The sequence below is a fragment of the Hydra vulgaris genome, chromosome 02 (genome assembly GCF_038396675.1).
Source record: "Hydra vulgaris chromosome 02, alternate assembly HydraT2T_AEP".
Taxonomy (NCBI): domain Eukaryota; kingdom Metazoa; phylum Cnidaria; class Hydrozoa; order Anthoathecata; family Hydridae; genus Hydra; species Hydra vulgaris.
In genome coordinates, this window is record NC_088921.1 from 16,885,001 (window position 1) to 16,911,525 (window position 26,525).

Below are 26,525 nucleotides of genomic sequence, written 5' to 3' on the forward strand. Positions count from 1 at the left end.
GATGGCCAACAAACCTCGTTCCTGTTAGTTTCGGTAGAGTGTAACGCGTAGTACCTAAAATATCTAATCTAGTTTAATATTTAAAAATTGAATAGTTTACATTTTCTTAGAAAAATCCCAGATAATGTAAGAAAGGTAATCTTGTAATGTGTTTTTATTATGAAAAACACATTACAAGTTCTTCGAAAATAAAATGATAAACTAAAATATAAATTAAGGTTTTAAGCCACAACGTTTTACCGCAAACTTTGCAGTAAACTTTACCTAAAGCTGCAGATGCATTTATTACTTCTTGTTTTATTTTCCTCGAGTTTTGAAGCAGATTTGTATTGTAGCGTTTTTTTAATTTAGATATCTTGGAAAAAACCTCTTTAATTGCCAGTTCGACTGTGTGGTTGACACAATGTACTGGAAGTAGCCATTTCCTATCTGCCTTTATTTGCGCAATGACACCGCAATATTTTCCAAAGTTTACACCTGCACCATTGGATGTTATACTGACTAATTTATTTTTGTAATCATTGGAGTCTAGTTTAAATTCCCCGGTTTCAAAAATGTTATTGATTCCCTTGACAATGGTGTCTGCTTCTCCGCCAAACCTATCAATATCAACTAGTCCAGAACCATATAAAAAGGAGTACCACATCTTTCAATTCTTGCCAAAACCAACTCTTTTTCTTTCATTGTTTTTCGAGCTTAAAGTTAAATTTACAATAGATTAGAAAAATTTAAAAAGTTGGAAACATACGAACCAACTATTTTTATTTGAACCAACTATTCAATACTTTATCTAATATATTTAAAATAGTCAACATATCGATACTTACAATAACAGCAAAGTTTTTGTGTTGGCAGAAGGGCCATTTCATAGGCACAGTTTACAAGTCTTATGTATGCGTCATCCGTTAAAACTTTTAACGAAGACGATACTGACGCTTGTATCTAAGCAACAAAAGAATATCACAATTACAAAAGTACACTGTTTCCTCAAACTTTTACTTTATGCAGAACCAATCTTAATTGAATCATAGTTTAAAACTTTTTCTATAATATATTTTATAAACATCGATTTCATTTAGCTTTTTTAAAGGAAAAAACATTCAAGCTTTTTTAACTAATGTTAAGTACACGTTTTTGTTATAAGAAACCAATCAAACGGTTAGTACTAAAAAGTTTCTTATTTTAAGGATACTTTTTTCTAAATCTACTAAGAGTTTCTTAAAAGTTTCTTTAATTTCAAGTTTTAATTTTTATTTGTAATCAAATTGAATTGTGCGTGCAAATTAAATTCTCATTCAAATTGTTGTTCTCCATTGTAGATAATGTTAACTTCGAGAAATGTTGATGATATATTTAGGTAAAAAATGAGGAAATATTCATGAAACTTATAAATAAGTTTCTTATTGAAAAGTTACTTAGTACTAAAAGTTTCTTAAGATTTTGAGGCTCCTAGTACTAGTTTCTTATAAACTGGTTACTTATTAAAAAAAAAACGTGAAATTGTTGACTTTTCGTTAAATGAATAATAAAAAAGAGTTAACGAACTTTAATAAATGCAACGTAAGCGTCGTTAGTTATAAATGCTAGTTTCACCTGCGTCATTAAAAAAATAATTTTGAAAAAAAAAGAACGCTGTTGATTAAAAAAAAGTTTCTCAAGTTTTTAGGTTTAATTTTTTTCTTTTGTTGACAAATTATTTTTAGACTATTATTTTTTTTAACTTTCTCTTAGTTTAGTTTAATTTTTTCAGCGCATTTTTGGAAATAACTAAATATCAAAATTTAACATAAACATCATCAAGCATTTGCAAATGTGTAAATGCTTGATGGCCAAATCATCAAAACAAAATATATTAATGGTGTACGATCACACGACTTCCTGATCAAGAATGCAACAAATGACGCTTAAGCACAGTTCAAAATTAAGATATTAAAATCTGGTGATTCTAATATTTTAATTTTGAACTGCATAATTAGAATTGCAGTAACGTGAGAAGATGTTTCAAAATGTCTTTGAATTGTGTGGATTGACACAAAGTTTGTCCCATTGATAAACCGTAAAGCACATTGTCGTATCAAACCTTTATAACCTTGTAATACCGCTTCTCTATTTCTTGCACAAACTTTGCAGTAAATTTTAATAACGTATGTAGTTCTGTTGGTAATTTCAGTTCTAAAGCCTATTACCTCTTCAACTTTCCATTTAATAAATGTTGACATCATTACTTTGTTTCCTTTTCAAATGTCCTTGATTGCGAACATTCTAAACAACAGAATCGTTTTAAATTTGAGTTAAAATAAATAATAGTTAATAAAAACCTATACTATGAACAAAAACTAATTTTAAAAATTACTCTATTATTAATATTTATTTATATCATAAACAATGTGTGGAATATTACAAACAATAAATCAAATAAATCTTACTTGATATTTTCACAAGATTAAAAATACTCTGCAGTTTTAATTTTCTTATAATGGTTTTCTAATTTTCTATTCTTATTTTATTTGTGTATTTTTGTATTCACATTGTGTTTCCACATGCACATTCCATTATTGAAATTAGTGACTACTAACGACTTCAAACTGCTCATTCATTACATTAGTGCAAAAGATAACGATGTAGTGCTTTTTATATTTTATATCAGTGCTTTGATAACAGAATATCTTTAATAAAAAATCTTTTTTAAATATTTTATGAAAATAAAAAAATAATCCCGAACTATTGGTCGAGTGTTATTTTATACGCTTGTTATAAACTGAACAAGCATTGTTTATCGCGCCTAGAACGTTTGAAAATACCATTTTCGGGCGCATTTTACAATCAGAGCGCAATCGCGCTCGCTTCATCACAAGCCCTGTACCACCCACAACTATTTGAAAGGTCATGTTTCTCAAAGTTATCAAAGTTTTAGTTTTTATTGGGAAAGAAACAGAAAGTAAAAATGACTAGAAATTTAAGCTCTTGATTAAGTTTACATAATCAAAAATCAAAACTCCAATTAATTTTTTTTATATTTTACTCTCATTTACATGACCACCCTTAGCAGCAATAACCACTTTACAAATTCTTTACAAAATTTATCAAAGTCAATTTTATTCCACTCACTATTGGGTTTTTCCACATATCCTTTGCACCATAAGGCATTAGTTTTTTTACATTTCTCTCAAGTTCATCCCAAAAAAACTCAATCTGGTGATTGGGGAGATCTAGTGACTGACAATTTTTTGGATAAACAATCTCCTTTTGAAACCAAAGATTTGAAACTTCAACTTGATGGTCCAAAGAACACATTTCTATTGATGTTTTGCCATTGATGATCCATTTTTTGTGTAATTTAGCCCACTCCAGTCTTTTTTTTAAAATAAGGCCCAAAGGAAAGATTTCCTTGCAGTTATTTTGCTGCCAAGCCCAGCTTCAATCAATCACCTCTTCATCATTGTAACAGATACCGGAGCTCCTCAAGAACAATTCAAAGTATAGTTAAATTCCTGAACTGTCAATAATCTTTTTTGTTTGCTAGTCGTTATAATGTATTTCAACAACATCCATATCTTTTTCGATTGACCACACTTCCCGTTTTTTTCTTTTTTTAATAAAGTAACCCAGTACAATCTACTTCATGTCCTGTTGCCTTGTAGGATACACCATTTTAGGCAAAGGCTAGGAGATTCCAACTCCGACTTAAAACACCCCCTGCCTTGGGGCTCTTGATTGAGTATAGGCTAGAGATGGTGTCTAATTAAAAATACTCATCTTGGGCAGGTGTTAAATGCATCCAGCTACTGTTTTGTAGAAGGCCTCCTAAGCAAAGACTTAAGGGATAAACAGATTCTATCTGTTGACCAGCCTCACACCCCTTCTTCATCTATTAGGTTGGCGCAGATGTATTTTTAATACATTGTTTCCAGTTAAGGATGTTGAACGCTGGATCTTCTTGACTCAATACATGGGTATTGCTTGTGTCTCTGTTTTTATGACTAGGCAACTCATTCTATTATCTCCTAATGAGGGTACAGCTCTAAAACTCAATTTTATGGTTCTGAGGCCGGCTGGTAGTCAGGTTTCCCGAACTCTGTGGCAGCTCTCAGAGAGGCTGATTCCATCAACAGCTGAAAAAAATCAAAGAATTAACAGTGCCATGTTGCGCATGGATGGTGTCCCTGTTTGTACTTTTGGTGTGCATTGCGGAGGCCACATTTGGAGCCCTTTGTTACGGCTTAGGGTTTATTAGTAGTAATGAGGCAATTGCTTGGGCTATTAAACAGTGTTCTGAGTACTATCTATGCTTTGAGTCAAGTTCTTCAATCTAATTTAGAAATGAATAAAGTACCAAAAACTATAAAACACAAAAAACCATCATCATCACCAAATTCTCTAAACTAATCATTCACTAATATTCGTGGTCTTCAAAGTAACTTTTCTTCTGTTGAGACTTATCTCTTGCAAAGTTCACCAGACCTACTTGCTATTTGTGAGACTAATTTGAGTTCAGCTGTCTCATCTTGCAATCTTAGTGTTGATGGTTATCTTCCTTTAATTCGTAAAGACTCCAACAGTCACATGCTTGGCCTGGGCATTTACATTCGAAAGAAATCACATACTAGTTGTAAAACTAGGTTTGAATCCATAGACTACTATTCTTTCATGCGCTTTCGTTTGGCAGCACTTCACTCTATTGCCTTTCTCTTTGTTCTATATCGCTCTCCTTCATCTTAAGTCTGCACTATTTTTGATGTTATTTCTGATTATATTGACAAAGCCCTCTTTCTTTATCTATCAGCAAATATTGTTGTTGTCGGTGACTTTAATGCTCACCACACTGAATGGCTTGGCTCTAGTGCCAGTGATTCTGCAGGCATTAAAGCCCGCAATTTTTGCTTTTCTCAATCCCTAACTTAAATAGTCAACTTTCCCACTGGCTTTCCAGACAACAAGAATCATTTACCTTCTCTACTTGACTTATGTCTTAGTTCTGATCCTAGTCAGTGCTCAGTTTCTCCACATTCACCCTTAAGTGCTTTTGATCACAGTTTAATCTCTCTAAAATTAATATCTCATTTTTCTCAATCACTTGAATCCCCCTATTATCTTATCTCTTACAACTTTCTTAAAGTTGACTGAAATTCTTTCAGTGATTTTCTCTGTGATGGCCCTTGGGTAGAAAGCTTTCATCTTCCTGTTAACAAATGTGTTTCGTACATAACTTCGTGAATTCAGGCTGGCATGGAATCTTTTGTTCCCTCTCGATGATTCCAGGTCAAGCCTCACTCTCCTCCATGGTTTTCCTCACACTGTGCTGCTGCGATTGCCAATCAAAACCGTTACTTCCATATCTATCAGCAAAACAATTCTCCAGAAAACAGAAGACTGGTTATTACTGCTAGAAACCATTGTAAAAAGGTTTTGTCTAACGCCAAAGCCTGCTATTCTCAGGTCATGAAATCTTGATCTCATCTTAAAATTTAGGCTCTCATGACTTCTGGAGAATCATTAATAGTAATAATAATAATAAGGGAAAATCTTTAATTCCACCTCTCTTGTTTGGTTCAGACTTTGTCACCTCACCTAAAGACAAAGCTGAATTGTTTGCTAAAAACTATTCATCAATATCATCACTTGATTCCACTAGTTGCGTTCTACCTGATATTGCCAACGAACAGGTTGATCCATTGCTTGACATTCGTATCACTCTAGTTTTTGTATCTAAAGCGATTTCCTGCCTAGACTCTTCTACAGCTTGTAGCCCGGACAACATACCTGTTGTAGTCTTGCAGAAGTGTTCTCTGGAGCTGTCGTCTATACTCTCAAAACTATTCAACAAGTGCTTATCAGAGTCTTGTTTTACAGCCTGCTGGAAAGCGGTGTCTGTTATCCCTACCTTCAAAAATTCTGGAGAGCGATCTGATTCGTCTAACTACCATCCCATAACATCTTTACTACCATATTTTTTTTATGTGATAATGTGTATTATTTGTATATTAAAAAAAAAAGAATTAAAATTGATAAAAAATACATATATATTATGAAATATATTACAAAAGCTATTTATGTGAGTAATTTATTAGTTAGCCTAGAGATATATGGAGTAGATTAATGTAGTTATTTTTAGCTTTTAGTCAGGTTTGTAGCGAGCTTTGCAATTTTTTAATAAAAATTTATTTTGGTGGCAGCACTTTGATATAATTTCGGTTCTATTATTTAGCAGTTCTTAAGGTTTTGGATATGATATAATAGTTAATATCTCATACAGACATAGTGGGCATCTTTTGGAAATATTTAAGTAGGGGGTACAGACTTGAGAATAGACCATGTTAGCATAGGAGTTTTGTTAAAAATGTTTTTTAAATCCAAGACGTAGTTTGATAGGGCAGTAGACTTTTTGTATTTAATATTACTGAATGATGATTTGTGGTTGTTATATCTGGTTTTCCACTCACCTTCATTTATCCGATATAAACTTTGTTGGGTTGGTTTTTTGCTGCCTTTATATATAATATTTGTGGATTTGCACTTACCATTCAGGGTGCATACTGCTTTGTTTTGACGATTGCATTTTTGGTCATTATTTTCAATTCTTGGGATGAAAATTTTTTTGTTTTGGTTTTTTATAATTTTTTCTCTATTTTCAGTGAAACTGTAGCTTACCTTTACAGTGTTTCTGTTTAAGATTTTGTGAAGTTTGTGTATCTTAGGGAAGTTATTTTTTGCAACATTTGTGGAGACGTTTTTATTAAATGGGGGGGTTGAACCATATGATATTGTGTTTACAATTTTTTTAGGGTGTTTTTTGTTTGATCTGATATTTAAGGGAGTAGTTTTTGTATCCGGTATTTTTTAGTGCTTGTTCATAATCGTTTTTAGATTAATTAAATATAACTTCACTGGAGGAATTTTGTGATATTGGAGTAGGTAAATGTTTAATAATTTGTGGTGGGTGATTAGAAGATATGTGGATATTTTGAAGATTAGCGTTGGGTTTTTTGAAAGGCTTATGGGTGTTTTGGGCTAAAGTGACATCAAGGAAGTTAACTGATTTAAGATTTGTTTTTATGTCTATTTGAAATCCAACATCTTTAAACTTTTTAATTATGTTTTTGGCATTCGCTCCATTTCTTGGCTGTTAGAATTACATAATATCAACAAGCCATCATCACAGTAAAGCCCTATGTCGATTTTTATAATTATATTAGATAATACGTTGAGTATGTAGATCCCTACAAGTTTGCAAATTTCAGTGCCATCGTAGCTGCTGATTGTTACATCAAAACTTTCATGATTCAATTTTTTTATCCATGTGTTATTGTTGTAGTAGATGAGGGATTTTCGGCTACGTATTATAATTCTAAGTTGGTTGTCTGTTATTGTGGTGTGTTGTTTTGCAAAGGAAACGGCTTTATTAAATATTTCTTTAGTTATAGATGGATAAAATTCATTTATGTCGAATCGGAGGAAGAAACAACCAAATAACTTTAAAACTAAATTTAAGTAACCGAATAGAATACCTAGCAAAATCTCCAGCATTTATCACCTTAAAAGACCATAAAGAAAGCAAAACCTTTAAATCAAAACCTGCCTGCTGTCTCATTAACCCGGCAAAAAACGAAATCGGAATAAGCAAAAAAATCTTAGACATTACTAACACATACTTAAGAAATAGCCTAAAAGTAAACCAATGGAAAAATACCACCGACGTTATTAATTGGTTCAACAGCATAGAAGACAAAAACAGTTGTTCCTTCATCCAATTCGACATAAATGAATTTTATCCATCTATAACTACAGAAATATTTAATAAAGCCGTTTCCTTTGCAAAACAACTGAGAATTATAATAAATACCAACTTAAAATTATAATACATAGCCGAAAATCCCTCCTTTACTACAACAACACATGGATAAAATAATTTTGTTTCTTATTTGTGCAAAATTTTATTTTCATTTGAGCAAAAAAAAAAAGTTAATTACCATCTAAAACAGCACCATACAAAATATCTAATCGCCCTGATAAATCTAGAGATCTAGCAATTTCATCTTTGTAGTCTAACGGAAATCTTTGAAAGATTATTTCAAGAAATGACTCCATTTTCATCGAATCACAGTTGTTGTCTTGGTCAATAGTTTCAACTATAGTACTTATGTCATTTATGTTAAACCAACGAGCAAATGCCTTCCAATCATTTGATAGCCATTTTACCAAAATATGAGAAATTTTTTCAAAATTTTCTAAAAGAATTTTTAACATAAATATAACAACAATATGTTTTATATACTTTACATATTATATTTAAATATTTACTAAACAAAGATTTTAACTTAAATTGAATTTTAAAAATAATGAGACAGTCAAATGAATTGTCATGAGAATAGAAAAAACTTAGCTTAGTTTTACCTTTATCTTTCTAATAGGATTTTCTTTCATATTTTATTTTGATCATGATATGGGTGATTTCTATTGTTTATTTTTATTGTTCTTTTATTCATTAGTTTTACCTTGAAGTTCTTCATAAAAGCTGTAAGCCTTTGGAATATATTTGATTTAAAAGACTGAGAGAGTTGCCTCTATTAAACAAGGAAGATGCTTTCAACCGGTCAAAGTGACAAATTTCCTCAACAAGATCATTTTCCCTAATGTCATTTGAATAGAATTTCGCAAGTTGACAAGCTTTGTCATCTTGTGAAGAAGGATCTTCAGATTGAAGCCAGATAAAGGAAAACTGAAAAGAAACCTTTTTCACCACATTAAACCTTGTTCAAATCAATTATGGCACAAATAACTTCATTTTAAGCTTATCTAACAAAGTGGATTTATACTGTTTTTTATTTTTAATTTATTAAACAATTTGTTGTATTTATTAAGAACAAAAAATATTTGAACTTTAAGTAGATGAGAATATATTTAAACCTTTACAGTATGACCCTACAAAATTGTGGCCCACCACATCATTGATGAAAAAACTGCTTAATAACGTTATGATCTCCTTAATTTTATGACTTTTTAAAGTTCACAAAATCAGTATTCCACTCCACCCTATAATTTCTGTTTGTGATTGACCAACAGTTAGTCTGTCTAATTTTGTAATAAATTAGACAGATAAACTCTCTAAATTATTACAAAGTTTTTGCAACCTTTAGCTGAAACACCCCAGCATATTATAAAGACACAACACATTTTCTTAAAATAAACCAATCTCATAGTATCACACCAATGGATTTTTCTTGGTTACGGCTGACATGACCCTTTATACAAATATTTCACACAGAAAAGGTATTAATGTTGTGAAATATTATATGAAAAACACTCCTTTAAGCAATAAACTCAGGAATTGCCCTTCGATAACTTTTATAAATATAATTTTGGAAACAATTTTAATCCATAGTAATTTTAACTTTGCTGGTCAACATTATCATCAGATGTCAGGTACACCTATGGGTAAAAGAATGGCACCACCAAATGCAAACCTTTTTATGGGTAGATTTGACAAAGAAATATTAAGTAGTTTTTAGAATTCAATCTTGCTTTATAAAATAACTAAAATGAATAGATATTTTAGTTATATGAATAGTATGCATCATTCCATCAAATTTGTTTTTAACCATTTAGACATTATATTTTTTATGAAACTATAAAGAAACTATAGAAATAAATCTAAATAATGTATAGTTTCTTTAATCTATGTTGTGATTTTAATGTGCGCCAATAATTTGTCAATAATTAGCTTTGCTAGTTATTGCTAAAATACACCATGCGTTGAAAAACAATACGATCTACTACCAAAGAAAAGTTACAGTGCTTGTGGATACTGGCAATCAATCATCACCAAGAAATTACTGCCATCCGACTATAAAGTGATTTGTGTAGTGGATGTTGCAACAATGGGTAGAATCATTTGATGTGAAAAAGTTATTGCTAAAATACACCAAGCATTGGTGCATTTTAGCAATAGCTTCCACACATAACACCATGCGTTAAAGTGTTATGTGTGGATGAAGTAATAAACAAATAAGAATAAATCGCAAGCTAACCAGGCTTGTCTATTACAACAAGCTAACAGGATGTGTCTATTTTCTCCGCAATATGAAGATGAACAGTCAAAACGATTTATTCGGCAGATGACTTCTTTCTTCGTGGTAAACAAATACGACAACAAAATTATGGGAAAAGGATTACTACTATTAATGTGTGTCATTCAAATAATAAAAAGAAGATAAGACCGGTGCTTGATTACCATGAACTTAACATCTATGTAAAAGCCTCTAAAAGGGATGCCGATGTCATCAACGCTGCAGTGAGAGATTGGAAACTCATGAGTAAAAATAGCAACAACTCAGTGGTGGATCTAAAAAGAGCATACCTACAAATTTATGTTCATAAACAACATTGGTCTGTCATTTACAAAGATCAACAATATGCGCCTACATGCTTGGGCTTTGGTTTAAACCTGAGCACAATACTACAATATGTTCTCCAACAAAATTCTTCACTTGCAAAATCAACAAGAGGATACATTGATGACACCTCAGCAACCAATGGAAATGGAAGAAAGCCAGTGGCACATATGAAGAAATGGGGTCTTTACGCAAAAACACCTGAATATTTTGGCAAAAACCCAGTTCATGCATTAAGATCAGAAGTAACAGTAAATCCATCTACAAAGGAAATGTTTTGGAAGAGAGGACATGAGATTCCCATTATTAAAAATGTACTCTCCAAGAGGGAGATATTCTCATTATGTGGTAATCTGGTTGCAAATCTACCAGCTGCTGGATGGTTGAGACTTGCATGTAGCTTTATAAAGAGATGCGCAAACAAAGTAGGTTGGATGAACCTATTACGAATAAGTACGTTAATGAAATGATGCAGGAAGATGTGGATAAAGTCATCAAATGCAATCCAGCAAAAGGTATATGGAATTAATCAGGAAATAGAATTGTTGAAAGAGTTCATTGGATGGTAAAAAGAACAAAAGCGAGAGCAAAATGTGGTATACCCATGTCTGTATTCTTAATCAACAATGCTCCCTCAAAACATGGCACACCTTTTGAAATCTTTTGCCAACAATACAAACGCGTCCAAATTCCTGGAATCGATACAAACTTAGTCCCTGACTAAGTTTCAAGGATGGAAAGTTGGCGACAGAGTGTGGGTGAACCCCAAGCATATGACGCCGTGTACACAACGATGGTTAAAAGAAAGTATAGTGGCACTGCATAATGGTTTAACAGCTGAAGTTGAAGTCAACAGACATATGTTGCCATGACATTTTTCTTATCTCCAGCATCGTCGTGTAGACAAAAAGAAAGAAGAAGATATAACAACTGATGACGATTACAATCTGACACTGATTAAACCTCCTAAAACAAACTTAAAACACGTCGTAATCGAAGACCCAAGTTCTAAAATAAATTCCCTGGACAATGGCAAAGTTGACAATAGTATGGACCACGCTGATCAAAACTATCCAACAGATTGTGAGACAAAGTACAGACTGTTCGGTTCACTGGCTATGGGAGAAGAACATCTCCCCCAGTTCAACAAGAACTCATACATAATCACAATTATGTACGAGCTCTTGTTGAACTGGGGGAGATGTTGTGATTTTAATGTGCACCAATAATTTGTCAATAATTAGCTTTACTAACTATTGACTAAAGTCACACGTCGCATATTTTTATTATTATAACATTTTGCGTAACGATCACTAATTATTGACAAGAGTCACAAGTTGTATTTTTATATGCTATATATAGCAAACAATTTTGTTTTAAAAACATTTAGGTTGTTGATCAGTAATAAAAACATTGAAAACAACATAGCTTTTACATGCGTTGAACAACAATCTATAATGAGTAATGTTTTTTTTTAATGTAAATTGAAACTTTTGAAAATATACATCTTCTGAAAATGTATATAGGAACTTTTAACAGTAATCATAATTTTAGAGCTATAAAACCTTGTTTTTTTTAAATACAAATATAAAATGTTTAAATGTTGTTTAAAAATCATTTTCGTAAAAAATTTATCAAAATGAATAGCAATAACTTACCATCTATTACAACACCCAAAACCACATCAATTCTATTTAAAGCATATAGGGAATTAACAATTACATCTTTGTAGCAAGTTGGATTAATTTTATACAGCTTTTGAAGAAAAGCTTCCATTTTTGATTTGTAACTCTCATTATCTTGATCAATCTGATCTATTATACTATATATATCTGTTTCACATGCATTACGAGCAAACCTTTTCCAGTCAGGTGATACTTGCTCAACTAATATTCTGTTAAATTCCTCAAAACTTTCTATAAAAAGATTTAGCTACATACTTAAATAGTTTCTATGAAAAATAGATTCTGTTTTATATATACATATATAAATATATACATATATACATATATACAAATCTATATATATATATATATACATATACATATATATATATATATATATATATATATATATATATATATATATATATATATATATATATATGTATATATATATATATATATGTATATATATGTATATATTTATATATACATATATATATATATATATATATGTATATATATGTATATATTTATATATACATATATATATATATATACATATATATATATATATATATATATATATATACATATATATATATATATATATATATATATGTATATATATATATATATGTATATATATATATATATATATATATATATATATATATATATATATATATATATATATATATATATATATTAGGGTGGTGCTAAAAACAACTTATTTTGAAAATGTCAGCTGGCATCCCCTAAATGTGTTTTATATAATAAAATAATACTGGATTTAAAAAATTTTTGAATAAAAAATATTTTTACGGGTGCCACAAGGCCCTTATACATCAAACAGGTTCCTAATATTATAAAAAAAAAGTTTTCCAAAAGTATATCATGTTGGGGCTCAAATGAAGCAAAATTATGTAAAAATTTCAAAAACAATTATTGTTTTAAAAAAAGCAGAGATAAAAAAATTATAATTAAAAAAATCTTGTTAAATTCCCTTTTTTGTTATACTTCTGTGATCAAAAAGTAAGATGAATTTTTAATTTAAACTTCCTGCCTTATTCGAATCGTCCAATCTTTTTTATTTTTAAGTTGGTAGGAATGTCATTAACATTTGCGCCAAATTACATGTCAAACTCATAATTATTTTTTTTTTGTTTACGCTTGTTTCTGAAGCACCAAAAGTGCATTCGACGATTTTAACGATGTCTAATTTTGTTGAGCAAAGAAGTGCTATTAAATTTTGTTTGCGGAATGATATTTCTGCTGCTGAAACGTATCGAATGTTGCAAAAGGCCTTCGGTGAAGAGACTATGTCTCAAAAAAATGGCCGAGAACGTGTTGATGACTTGGAACGCTCCGGACAACCATCGACTTCGATTGATGATCGCTACATCAACAAAATCAAAGAATTGGTGCTTGCAAATTGTCGGTTAACCATTCGAGACCTTGTTGACATGGTCGGAATATCATTTGGGTCGGTGCAAGCGATTTTGAAGGATCATTTGGGCCTCAGAAGACTCAAATCATGTTTGGTGCCGAAATTTCTCAATTTCTTTGAAAAAGAGCGTCGCATTAAAACGTGTGAAGCAATGCTTTCTGACTATCAAGACGTCTACAAACAAATTATTACTGGCGATGAGACTTGGGTCTGCGCATACGACCCTGAAACAACCGACCAATCGAGTGAATACCGTGAAAAAGGCGAGCCGAGACCGAAGCAACCACGTCAAAGTCGCTCAAAAATCAAGGTCATGTTGACTGTTTTCTTTGATTATTGTGGTGTCGTGCACTACGAATTCCTTCCAACCGGCCAAACTGTCAACAAGGAATATTATTTAAGCGTTATGCGACGTTTGCGTGAAGCTATTCGCAAAAAGAGACCGGAATTATGGGCCAATAACTCTTGGATTTTGCACCACGATAATGCGCATTCGCACACAGCACTGGTTCTTCGTGAGTTTTTTGCCAAAAACTCTACCCATGTTGCTGCACAACCACCGTATTCGCCCGACTTAGCATCGTGTGACTTCTGGCTGTTTCCAAAGCTCAAGAGACCACTCTGGGGAAATCATTTTGAGTCCATTGAAGAGATCCAACGTGAATCGGCACGCGCATTGAAGGCTATCCCTACCGAGGACTTTTCGGCATGCTTCGAAGACTGGAAAAAACGTTGGCAAAAGTGCTTGAGGCCGGGGGGGGGGGGATTATTTTGAGGGGGACGATACAGATTTGGAAGAATAAATAAAGATTTTTCATTTTATAAAAAAATTCACCTTACTTTTTGATCACAGTAGTAAATTAAAAAATGTCATTTTCTATTTACTAAAATCTAAAATAATAATATATTTATAAAATCATTCATATTTTTGAAATTTTTATATACTTTTGCATCATTTGAGACGCAACATGACATACTTTTGAAAAACTTTTTTTTTTATATTATTAGGGACCTGTTTGATGTATAAAGGTCTTGTGGCACCCATAAAAATATTTTTTATTCAAAAATTTTTTAAATCCAGTATTATTTTATTATATAAACACACATTTAAGGGGGGTCAACTGATATTTTCAAAAAAAGTTGTTTTTAATACCACCCTAAAAAATATATATATATATATATATATATATATATATATATATATATATATATATATATATATATATATATATAAATATTATTATAAATTATAAATTATTTTAAATTATAAATATATATTAAAATTATATACTAAAACAATATATATTATAAATGGGGATAGTTGAAACATAATATGAAAGTATAAAATACGGAATAATTTACAAAAAAAAATGCACTTTTACATAACAGAAGTATATTATATCAAGGGTGTACACTCGAACTTTTGATTGTTTGCTAGAAGGGCAACTGAAAGTAACCAGTTTGTTAACGTTGGTTGCCTGCTGACATTTTGTGTTGCCCCTTGCCATTTTTTATAAAGATTTTTGCAGTCAACTTTCCTTATAGGGCTAAGTATAGAGTAGAAATAATTTTAAATATTAGAAATATTGGAGTTGCCTACTACTAATGTTGGAGCGTTTTTATAAAGTTAGAAATCCAATACCAAAAAGTCTAATTGATATAGTCTGCAATAACATTCAACAAAAACAATATTGGTTTATTATCAAACATAATATCAGCCTTGCAACTTTTAAGTTGCTGAAGAAGCAAATGTGTTGTGAAGATGTTTATATTTACTAGGTGATACTAACTCAGCAAAACAACTATGAGCTTACAGGGATCCCAAAAAGGCGAGACCAGTTGTGTTCAAATCATAGATAAACATTAGAAAATAAGTTAAAAGTTAATTAAACTTTCCAAAACAAATTATTGAATGAGATATTAACAAAAGCATTTATTGTTTTGCCATTATACCTCTGGTTAAGAGCCTTATTTTAGGCTCTCAAATCTGCATAGTTTTTTCTATTAAAAAAACATCTGGTTTCAATAATGAATGTTTTTGCTCACCGCAGAGTTTTTTGAACTCATTTCAGTTTTACACAACCAGATTGGGTTTTGCCCTTAATATTTAGGCTGCGGTGGTTATAAAAAACATTTGCTGCAGCATGTTTTTGTGTTTTGTTCAATGTATCGTTAAGTATTTCTGTTAAACAAACAAGCATAATAAAAATAGTAATTTAGGCAAAGCCAACTTTAAAATACACAAGATGAATATTTTTCTTAGAAAATAAGTAATCAATTTTTTTATATAAAACACTAAGTACAATATAATCCAAAATCATTGATATTTTGAAAGATTTAAAAATCTCTATTTTTTTAATAAATTGAGGAAACCATTTTAAAAATTATCTTTTATTTTTATCTTGAGTTTATAATAATTTACATTTCCAACTCTAGAAATTGTTTTTAAAATGGTCTTATATATATAGATATATAGGTATAGATATATACAAAATTGATATTAAGATATATATTGATATATATTGATAATTCAGGTATATATTAAAATATATATTGATAATCCAGAAATATATTAATTGATATTATCTTATATTTTCATTTAACTGCCAAACAGGAAACCCCTGCAATAAATTTCTTCCAAAAAAACTTGATTTAAGTTTTTTGAAAGAAACTTTTTGTATTGACGTTAAATATAAGTGAATTAATCAGACATGATTTAAAAAATAAAAATAGTCAAAGAGCAGGAACTTTCTTTCACCAGAAACAAAATGACATAAGAATGAATTAATATTACAAATAAAATAAAGACAAAGTATTATTTTAAATGTTTTACACTTTCTTTATGACCCAAATAAATAAATAGTAACAGCAGTAAAGTTCACGATAACGGAGCATTTAATAAAATCAGTAAAACTGCCATAATAAAATCAATTATTGAGTTATTTGGACATATTTCTAAATATCGAAATGATAATTTTGTCAGTGAAAACGATCATCATGTTATCGTAGTCTATAGTAGTCGATGTACCTTCAGCTCCATTGCCATTTCCAAAATTAAATACTCAGATAAATATATCATCGAGCTTCAATTTGAAAATAAAATATTTTCTAGAAAAAGATACTACAAACAAAATAAGATAAGATATTGCAAGTATTGTAAGGAAAGCAATAATTATTTGCAAGAAGAAAATGTTCATAACAAGTATTTAAAAGTTGTATACCATCATCTCTTGACTGTTCATCAAAAAAGTGTTGCAGCAGAACGTTCTCTGCAGTGTGGCTCATCGTCACAAAAATAAGATCTCAATTAAGTGACAAAAATTTTATGATGATTTATAACTTTTAATAACTTTTTTTTATAAAAAAAAAAGTAACTTTTAAATGTTTAATCCTTTTTAACATACACAGGTTTAAATTATTTAACATGTATTTCTTTAACTTACTGTTCAACATTGTAAATGTATTACTTTTACTTACACCTAGTTACTAACACCTAGTAACTAACACCTAGTTACTAACTATTCACAATAATGCTAGAAGTAATTTTTTTTAAGTACGAGACAAGACAAACAACTTTGTGTTAATTAACACATTAATCTCAAACTTTATTCAATTTTAAAAACTATAAAAGTATTGCAAAAATAAATCAGAAAAAAAATCTCCTTAAAAAAGTTCTAGCCATTGAGACTTTTTTAACTGTAAACTTTGTCAAGGATGAACTTTTTTTTAAGGTAGAACTTTTTTAAGGATGGTTTTTTGTGATTTATTTTGCAATACTTCTATAGCTTCTAAAATTGATTAAAGTTTGGGATAGAAAAATGTATAGTAATTCATATTGTCCTGATCATGTGATCAAATGATAAAATTAGGAATTGTAAATTTTAATTTTCAAACAAGTTTTTCATGATTCCTTATCTATATTTTTTTAATTTAAAACAATATTTTTTATTCATATGAAATAATAGAAGCTGCAGACCTTGTTGAGAAACGTACTCTGTATGCATTTAACATGTGAAATTACCAGTGTTTCTTACCCGGGTATTACTTTAACCGCTACCAGGGTAATTTGCAAGTTTTTTCTTATTCTTTACACAGGTAATTTTAGGTAACTTTTTTTCAAAATTACCCTGATAATTTTAGGTAACTTTAAATTTTATTAGTTTTTTAAAAAATATTTCCATAATTAAACATTTTTGGCTGTGATCAACTTTGTGAAGATAATTAACTGTGTAAAAAAGTTTTATAATATAAATCGACCTTTATTAAATTTGTTTAGGTTTCCAGCTTAGTCCGTAGCTCTTAGATAAATACTAATACAATATAAACATATTAAAATTGAGATTTTCAGCATGCAAATTTATAGAGAATTTAAAGTTTAAATTTGATTTATTTGTTATTAACACTGTTGTCAAAGATATACACATTTTTTTAATAAGAAAGTTCTTTTACATTACCATAAGTCAAAGTTAAAACCAAGCATTATCTACAATAAAGAATAACAGTTGTAATGAGTATTTAGTTTAAATGTTCATTTAAATGGAATTTGGGAGCATTTTTTGTATAGCAAAACAGGAGATAGAGCTATATGCAAAATTTGTTCAGCAGTTTTGAAAACCTATATAACAAGAAGCCTAAAATATCACCTTCAAACAAAGCATAAGATTCAAGCTAAATTTTGACTTAAGAAAGATCTGTTACCAGAAAAACAATCATCAACACCTGCAAAAGTTTCTTGCATTGATACTTTCTTTAAGAAAGGCTTTGAACCTTTTGGTGAAATGAAAAGCAAATTAGTTGCAGTTGATGGTCTTAGTTTAAAGCAAATTACAAATGATGTTCTGCTTAGAAGAACACTTAAATCAGATGGTTACACTTTGTCAAGAAGTCCTTAAAACATCATTTCATCAATTCATGGCAGATCAATTCTTGGCAGAATATGGTAAAACTATCACCGTCATTAAGCAAGACATTCAAAAGATTCAAGAAGAAGAAAGTTGTTTTTCTATAAACTTTGTTTTATGATTCTGAACTGACATTGTTTAGATGGTTTTCAATCACTAGGGATGATCCGTGGACAGCATTCCTAGTGATTGAAACACCTGAACAAAGAACACTGGAAATGCTATTCAACTTGATAAGTTAAGATTGTCTGAATTTCAGTTGAATTTGGACAACGACATTGTCGTAACCATCATTGATGGTGCAAGTGTTATGATGAAATTCGGCAAAAAGACCAGTCTTATTCATGCTGGCTGTGTTGCACATGCAATCCATCTTTTAATTTTTGATGAAACTGTAGAGGAAGAGGATTATAAAGAAACAACAGAGGAATGTGATGAATTAAGCACTGAGACAAACCTAGTTTCTGATATTGGTGCTATTGTTGCTAAAATCCTTAAAATTGTTTAAGTCTTCAGAAAGTCCCCAGTCAGAAGTGATGACAATATTTAACCTCAAAATATTCAGTTCTTTGCAAAGGCAAAGGCTATTTTAGAATGCAAAACACAATGGAATAGCCTTATTAAAATGCTACGAAGATTTTATAAAGTTCGCAAAGAAGTTGAAGTAGCAATGATCCATCTTGAACAAGAATTTTATATTTCCAATAAAACAATGGAGAAGAATAAAGAACTATGCGATGCTCTTGCTCACATTAAAATGACTGTAGAATATTTATGCAAGGAAGATGCTGATTATTTACTTGCTGAAAAAGTTACTGAATTTGCTGCTAAGAAACTGAAAAATCAAGAGACATCAATAAGTCTCGCTCTCCTAGAAAAACTTGAAGTCCAAATTCAAGAGAGAAGAAAACCTGACCTTGTACACTTAATACAATATTTAAAATCTCTGGACACTTTGAAAGAACAAAAGGATCAGTTTGGTCTAAAAATAAAAAAACATTATAATATCTCTGGCTACTTTCAATTTAAAAAGGCCATGATCCACAGAAAGCAGGTGAAGAGCTACCAGTTGATTTTGAAGTTACTAGTATACCTGATCAAACATTAAAAATTGATAAAAAAAATCTCTTTCAGATGAACTTGTTTTATTTATTCAACAAACAGAGCATTAAGCTCTCACCGTAGATAAGATTAGATCTAAGATTTTGAAAAAAGAAATGAGTTAATTTGAAGCTCCTCATGCAAGGCCTTAAAAAACTTGTTGATAACCTTAAAATGTCTTGAAAAACTTTTTAAAGCTTTATTAACTATTAAATCAACATCAACATTCAGAACAAGCTTTTTTTTAGACCTTGGGATTATTTGCAACAAAAATAAGAAATAGATCGGGAGATGATAGCCTCGATGCATTGATTTTAATGCGTCATTTCTACTAAAAGATAAACTTCTTCATTTTAGCCTATCAAAAACTTGTTTTTTTTAAATCAAAATAGACTAAATTTACACCTCCAAGGTTACTTAATAGTTGCTGTAAAATCTAACTAATAAAATTATCCGGGTATTATCCGAGTAGATTTAAAATTACCCATAACCGGGGTAAATATTTTTGGCCGAGGAATGGAAACACTGAAAAGGACAGTTTTTATCAATGCATTTAGCCAATTTACATTAGGCTATAATTACATTAGCCAATTTAAATTAGGAAATAATTTATTTTTTTGAAAAAAAACAATCATTAAATATATTTTTTTATACTTGAAAATTCCTAATACCAAGTTAAAAAAAAGATTAAATACTTTAAGATTAAACTATTAAATCTATTTAAAGTATTTAATTTAAAAATTAGGCCTAAACTTTTCATCATTTTTAATTTGAAGTTTTTTAATTAAAAAACCTTAAATTAAACATAATAAAAAATTTTAAGTTTACTTTTGAAGGAACTTTTTACATAAGAGTAGGAGAAACGATTATGTTATAAGAATAATTTTTTGCAACTGAGACTATAAAAAAATTTTTATGACTAATTCAATCTTTATAATTCAATATCACAAAAACTTATTTTGAGATCAGTGTTATTTATAAATATAAATTATGTTTATGAACACCTGCTTGATAACTGATGAAATCAGTTATAAAGCACATTCAGATTCAGGATTAGCAGGTTTAGGTTCAGGATTAGCAGGTTCAGGTTCAGGATTAGCAGGTTTAGGTTCAGAATTAGCAGGTTCATGTTCAGGATTAGCAGGTTATCAGATTCAAGATTTTCAGGTTCAGGATTTGGGTAATCTTAATTAAAATAGTAATTTTTATTAAAAGTTTTTAATAAAAAAAAGTTATTTTTAGTTATAAAAATAAAACAAAAAAAATTAAATTTTGATAAACAAAAGATTACAATACTATGTATTAGTTTGTTTTGAGTAAAAAATAATACGGATATAAAAATTTTTTAAATACCTAATTTAAATTTGATTTTAATTGATATTTGTAATCGGTGTTTTGTTAAAAGACCTTTAACATAGTTTAAAATTTAATTTAATTACAATGCAGTATTTTAAAATGCGCTAATGATACAATTCAACTTTAAACAGTGTAAAAATGAAAGCTTTGTCAAGTTTTGTTTTTCTGTTACACAACAAAATCCTTTAACAAAGCCTAAATATATAGTTTGTTAAAGCTGCAATAAAAAGGTTAATAAGATCTTTTTTAGTTTTAAAGAGTTTTTATTATGACATAACTTGTATAACTATATAAATAAATATATTTAAATAATTAAATAATTTATATAATTAGTAAATATAAATATTTATTCATAACTATAATTTACACAGGAAGGTTCATTAATAATTTACTAAACTCTATGAAAAAATGTTTGCTGGTTTTTCCTAATTTGTGTATTGTACTCTGTTTAAATTTCATATTTACAATACAATTTAATACCACATTTTTGTTTTTGCCATAAAATTGATCCTTCCAAAACAAGTACTTTTTCTGTGGAAAAGTACTATGAAATGGAAGTAACCTCAAACATTCTAAAGAACCATATTGCTAATCTCAATACCTGTTTTTGTTTATCTTTAATAATATTTGTTTAATTTTTTTTTTTTATTATTCTGATTCACTCCCAACAAGTTTGCAAGCAACCACTAATAAGTTAAGAGTTACTAGAAAGAAAAAAAAAGAATTATAAAGCAAGGAAACGGTTTACAGAAGACTTGAAAAGTTGTAGAAAAGTTATTGAGTATGCAAAACATGAAAAATTTGTTTACATAAAGCCATCAGAAAACCAACGGACAATCTATCAGAATACCTGACAAAATTCTTACAACCACTAGTCGAATCACTACCAGCCTGCATTAAAGACAGTATACACTTTCTCAACATGTTATAAAATATACGACTTCAATTTTCGGAGCTCAGCTTTGTGACGGCTGACATGACATCACTCTACATCAATATCCCACAAAGAGATTGCATAGACACAGCATTACATTATTTGAGGCTCATACTAATACAAGATAGACCAACTGACTGCCCATCCCCCGGTATCATGGGTAACCTAATAGAAGAAATTCTATCAAACAGTACTTTTTCCTTTGGTGACAAACAATCAACTACCATCAACTGACAGGCACATCAATAGACACATGGGTTACACCATGCTAAGCAAATTTATTCATAAGGAGGCTTGATGAACGAATCACTAACCAATTTTCAAACCACATTACTTTCTACAGAAGATTTATTGACTTCATTTTCAAGCACCCATAGAAGTGTTAGATCAGATCTGTAACTACATGAACACCATTCATCCGACAATCAAATTCACTTTTAATCACTCAGCAACATCAAGAAAACTTTCTAGACATACTGCTGTAAAAAAATGAACAAGGGAACATTCACACGAACATCTACCAAAAACCAACTGACAATGGGACTACTTCATTATGACTCATAACATCCCACACACACCATAAAGAGCACCAAAGACTAAAGATAATTACACCATATACTCCCATTGGACAACAAATCAACAGCATCATTAATACAGAGGCGTGGTGGCCCCGGAGGGCAAGCAGGATTCCCGCATGGGCTTTTCACTTTTTCATCTAAATATGGGCCTTTTGACAAATTTTAATTTTTTCTACATTTTAAAAAAATTCCACAATGATTTAAAATATTTATGCTAGCACAAATTGAATTTTATTAAACACTTGATTTCAAGTCTCAACTTTGAGCGCAATTATATTAGTATTTTGCATAATAATATTGCTCTGAAAACAAAGTAGATGTTTTGAGGCGCATTATGATATTTTTTACATGAGAAAAATAATGAACCCATAAACGGTTTTTAACAATCGTAATGTTGACAAAATAAATTTAAGAAAGTCCGCAGCCCCGACAATAATAATAGTTATTATTATTGTTGGACTTATATTAACTTAATTTAAAATTTACCCGCAAAACATTTTTCTTAAATAAATTAATACAATTACTATATAGTAATTGCATTGCGTTTTAATTCCTTTAAGAAAAATGTTTTGGGGTTAAATTTTAAATTAAGTTTTAAATAAATAAGGATTTTTGTAACATTTCCAAACAGATATAAACTTCTTTAATAATAAAGTTTTGAAATATATACAGTTTATATTATTGTATGTAAATAAAGAAATTACTCCGTAAAATCCTGTCCTCAGACAGATTTAAAAAAGGATGTTGAACTGCTAAATGAAACTACATTATAAAAACTTTGTTTAAACTATGTCAATAACAACACCATTTTTAGAGCGGCATTTTAGCTGTTGTGAGTTTATGTGAAAATGTTAAAAAAAGTTAAAACACCGAATTAAACAAAAGCATAGACTAAAAAGAATTTTCTCATAAAATAAAAAGAATTTCATATTTTTCAAGATTTTCAATATTTATTTTAGAAAAAAAGTATATAAAATTTAAATAATTTATATTATTATACAATAAAATATATATCATTATAGAATAATAGAAAAATTAAAATCTTTGATTTTTAACTTTGTGTTAGGCTATGTTCTTCAAACAATAAAATACTAATCGTATTAACTTGCGTTAAAGTTGTGTTTTAAGAAAATCAAAACAAAAATGTCGCTGCATCGTGTTGTTACCATTTTTTATTTTGCAGTATTACAAACATTATTATTAATTACAAATAGTATTATCTTAACTTGTTGGTTTGTATTAATGATTTATTAGAATAAGGTCAGTTATTATATATATATATATATATATATATATATATATATATATATATATATATATATATATATATATGTATATATATATATATATATATATATATATATATATATATATATATATATATATATATATATATATATATATGTATATATATATATATATATATATGTATATATATATATATATATGTATATATATATATATATGTATATATATATATATATATATATATATGTATATATATATATATATATATATACATATATACACCTAGGGCTCGAATTAACGAAATCTAATTGCGTTTTTTTATTTAAATTAATATTTAATTATTTTTATTTAAATTTAAAAAATCTAACCACGATTTTTTTGTTGCTCATAACCCTTCCTCCACTCCCGCCACAGGCAAGGGGGCATTATTTATTTTAACTTATTTATAATAACATATATAATAAGTCTCATTTTTGCATAAGACGTCATAACATTTACGTTCAGCAGTTGTAAAGTAGCTTTAGTTATAATTTACATTACTACTATTATTATATTGCATTAAATCTAACGGCTGTATTTTTGCAAAATCAATGAACTTGATATAATCTTCTTTTAATTATTTCATTTTCTATTTTATTTACATATTTTAAACTGTTTAAAACGACTAGAATATTTAATTTTCTATAAGTTTTTAACAGTAAAAAAAATTATTTAAAACTCTAACAAAACAATCTATAAATTTGAAACAGTTATAAAAAACTATTAAAAATGACGAAAACATTATTGCAATAAAATGTTAAAACTTAACATTTTCACGAAAACCCGCACAATCACAAACAAGAATGATAATTAAATTCTTATTAAGTAAGTTTTCTTATCTAAGTAACATAATCAAATTCCAAGATATTTCTATCTATTGCTTTTTCATTTAATGTATTTTTTAATAAAAGTTAGCGTTTACTTTTTTCATTTAATAAAATAAAGCCAAAGAAAAAAATGTGTCTAAATAATAGAATCTTTTACGATCTAATACTTTTTTTGATTGCTAATAGAAAAAGTATTAGATCGTAATCGTAAAAATTTTGATCGTTTTGTAATCATTTCACTAGTTTAATGCTTAGAATATTAAATTTTCTTCCTCGCTTTCACTTTCTTCCAAATCCAATATTGTAACTGTCGCTTGATCAATGTCTGTTTTTCCTGACTTTCTTTTTTTTTCTTCCGGATAACGATGAAAATTTGCTGACAATCGTCTAACTTTATCATTATACCATTCATCCATAGCAGTATCAGGTTCAAATTTGTCAATATATATACATGGTTAGATAATGAAACTGAACCTAATGTTGTTTGTTGATGAATTCGCGTGGCTTCTTTATGTTGCGGACTGCTTAAGTGCGATGCCAGTGAATCTTTTGTTGATATTGTTCCTGGTTTGATCCAGGTCATTGAAAACAATTTTGTTTGACTAATCCGTTTTTCAAACTGTTTACATTTCATAATCTTATAACTTCATTTCCATTTACATCGTATTCTAACTCGCAATTAAAATGTTTTTCCCACTTTTTAACTGTAGATAATCTGCATCTGTGGTCCTTATTTGCATCCATTTATTGCTATTAATTTAAAATTAGCAAGTGTACTAACAAACTTTGAAGTTTTTTTTTAATAACTATTTAGAGTCTATATTGCCTTCCACTATTCTTTGCAAAATAAACTTATAGAAATATCATTAAATTTGTTTATAACGAATGTGCTAAATTGGAATAAAGCCCTTGAGAATTCGAGTTAAGAAAGTGACTTTTCAATCAATTTCAATATTAACTTTTATCTCTTTTTTCAATCAAAATCTTTTATTTCTTGATTCGAATAGGTATTTAATTGTTTGTTTTTATAAATTTTCCGTTCCTTAAACAATCCGTCTTTTTCCTGCATTTGAACATTTTTGCTAATTGATTTTCTAAATCTCTTATTTTTCCATCTTTTACTTCATGCTCTGCTTTAAAAAAAAAATTATAGTTACAGAAGTCACTGCAGTTTTATACTGTAAAAGAATACTAAATATTCGCGAATAGAGTATCAATCTTCTAAAATAAAAAAAGAAAAATCACGAAAAAAAAAGAAAGATCCTGAAAAAACAAAATTTAAGAAAAAACTAATCGCGAAGGTGCGAAAAGTAATCGCAATTCGCGATCGCGATAGGCTTAATTCAAGCCCTGACACCTATAGATTGTTGCATCTGGGAGTACGGAAAGAAAAAAATGATTCTTACGCCAACAAATACGTCACTTTTAATTACTTTTGACTTTTGTCCAACATTTGCATGTTGTGAGAAAGTAAAAACCATTAATTTAATAATAAACTAATGGTTTTTTGAAAAACCCACAAAAACGCAAATTTAATTGACCAGAATGTTTTTAAAAACATTCTAAATTTTTTTTAAACATTCTGAATGTTTTTAACAATATAAACAATGTTTTTATTTTTATTTTTTTTACTGTAAATCATGTGCAGAGTGTTGCTACATCGACTATCTTATAGCCTGACTCTAAACAAAGTGCTGCTACATCGACTGACAAATAGCCTGACTTGCAACCGAGTGCTGCTACATCTACTATCTTTTAGCCTGACTTGCAAGGGAGTGCTGCTACATCGACTGAGGGTTTGGTTGGGGCAGGCAGCCTATCAATTAAAAAAAAAAATTCCGGTCTTGCATTTTAATTTTTACTTTTTGTCAACAAAATACGGAAAAACTTTCTGACAACCAGTTAGGAGTATATATATATACATATATATAGTTTTTTTTTTTTTCATATAAGCCTTTACATCAAGCATATAAGGTAAAATCCCGCATATATAGGCCTTTTAATAAAAATCCTGCATGGGCTTTTTAGAGCCGCCACGTCCC

At 29.2% G+C, this 26,525-nt stretch overlaps 1 protein-coding gene and 1 long non-coding RNA gene across 3 annotated transcripts in view; both read right to left on the bottom strand.

Moving 5' to 3' along the window:
* LOC136076776 (uncharacterized) overlaps positions 1 to 1,005 on the bottom strand; it is a 2,306-nt gene extending 1,301 nt beyond the window's left edge. The window contains exons 1-2 of the long non-coding RNA XR_010636573.1: positions 828 to 1,005; positions 1 to 695 (exon numbers count right to left, since the gene is read on the bottom strand). The exon at positions 1 to 695 is cut by the window's left edge and continues 1,301 nt beyond it. This is a non-coding gene — a long non-coding RNA (uncharacterized LOC136076776). The remainder of the gene's footprint in view (positions 696 to 827) is intronic.
* Positions 1 to 26,525, bottom strand: part of LOC136076778 (uncharacterized) — a 159,456-nt gene that overhangs the window by 108,473 nt on the left and 24,458 nt on the right. For both annotated transcript variants that reach the window (XM_065790229.1, XM_065790228.1), the window contains 2 exons: positions 12,047 to 12,304; positions 7,968 to 8,225 (listed from right to left, as the gene is read on the bottom strand). In XM_065790229.1, the coding sequence (XP_065646301.1) occupies positions 7,968 to 8,225; positions 12,047 to 12,164 (376 nt within the window). In that variant the 5' untranslated portion in view covers positions 12,165 to 12,304. The remainder of the gene's footprint in view (positions 1 to 7,967; positions 8,226 to 12,046; positions 12,305 to 26,525) is intronic.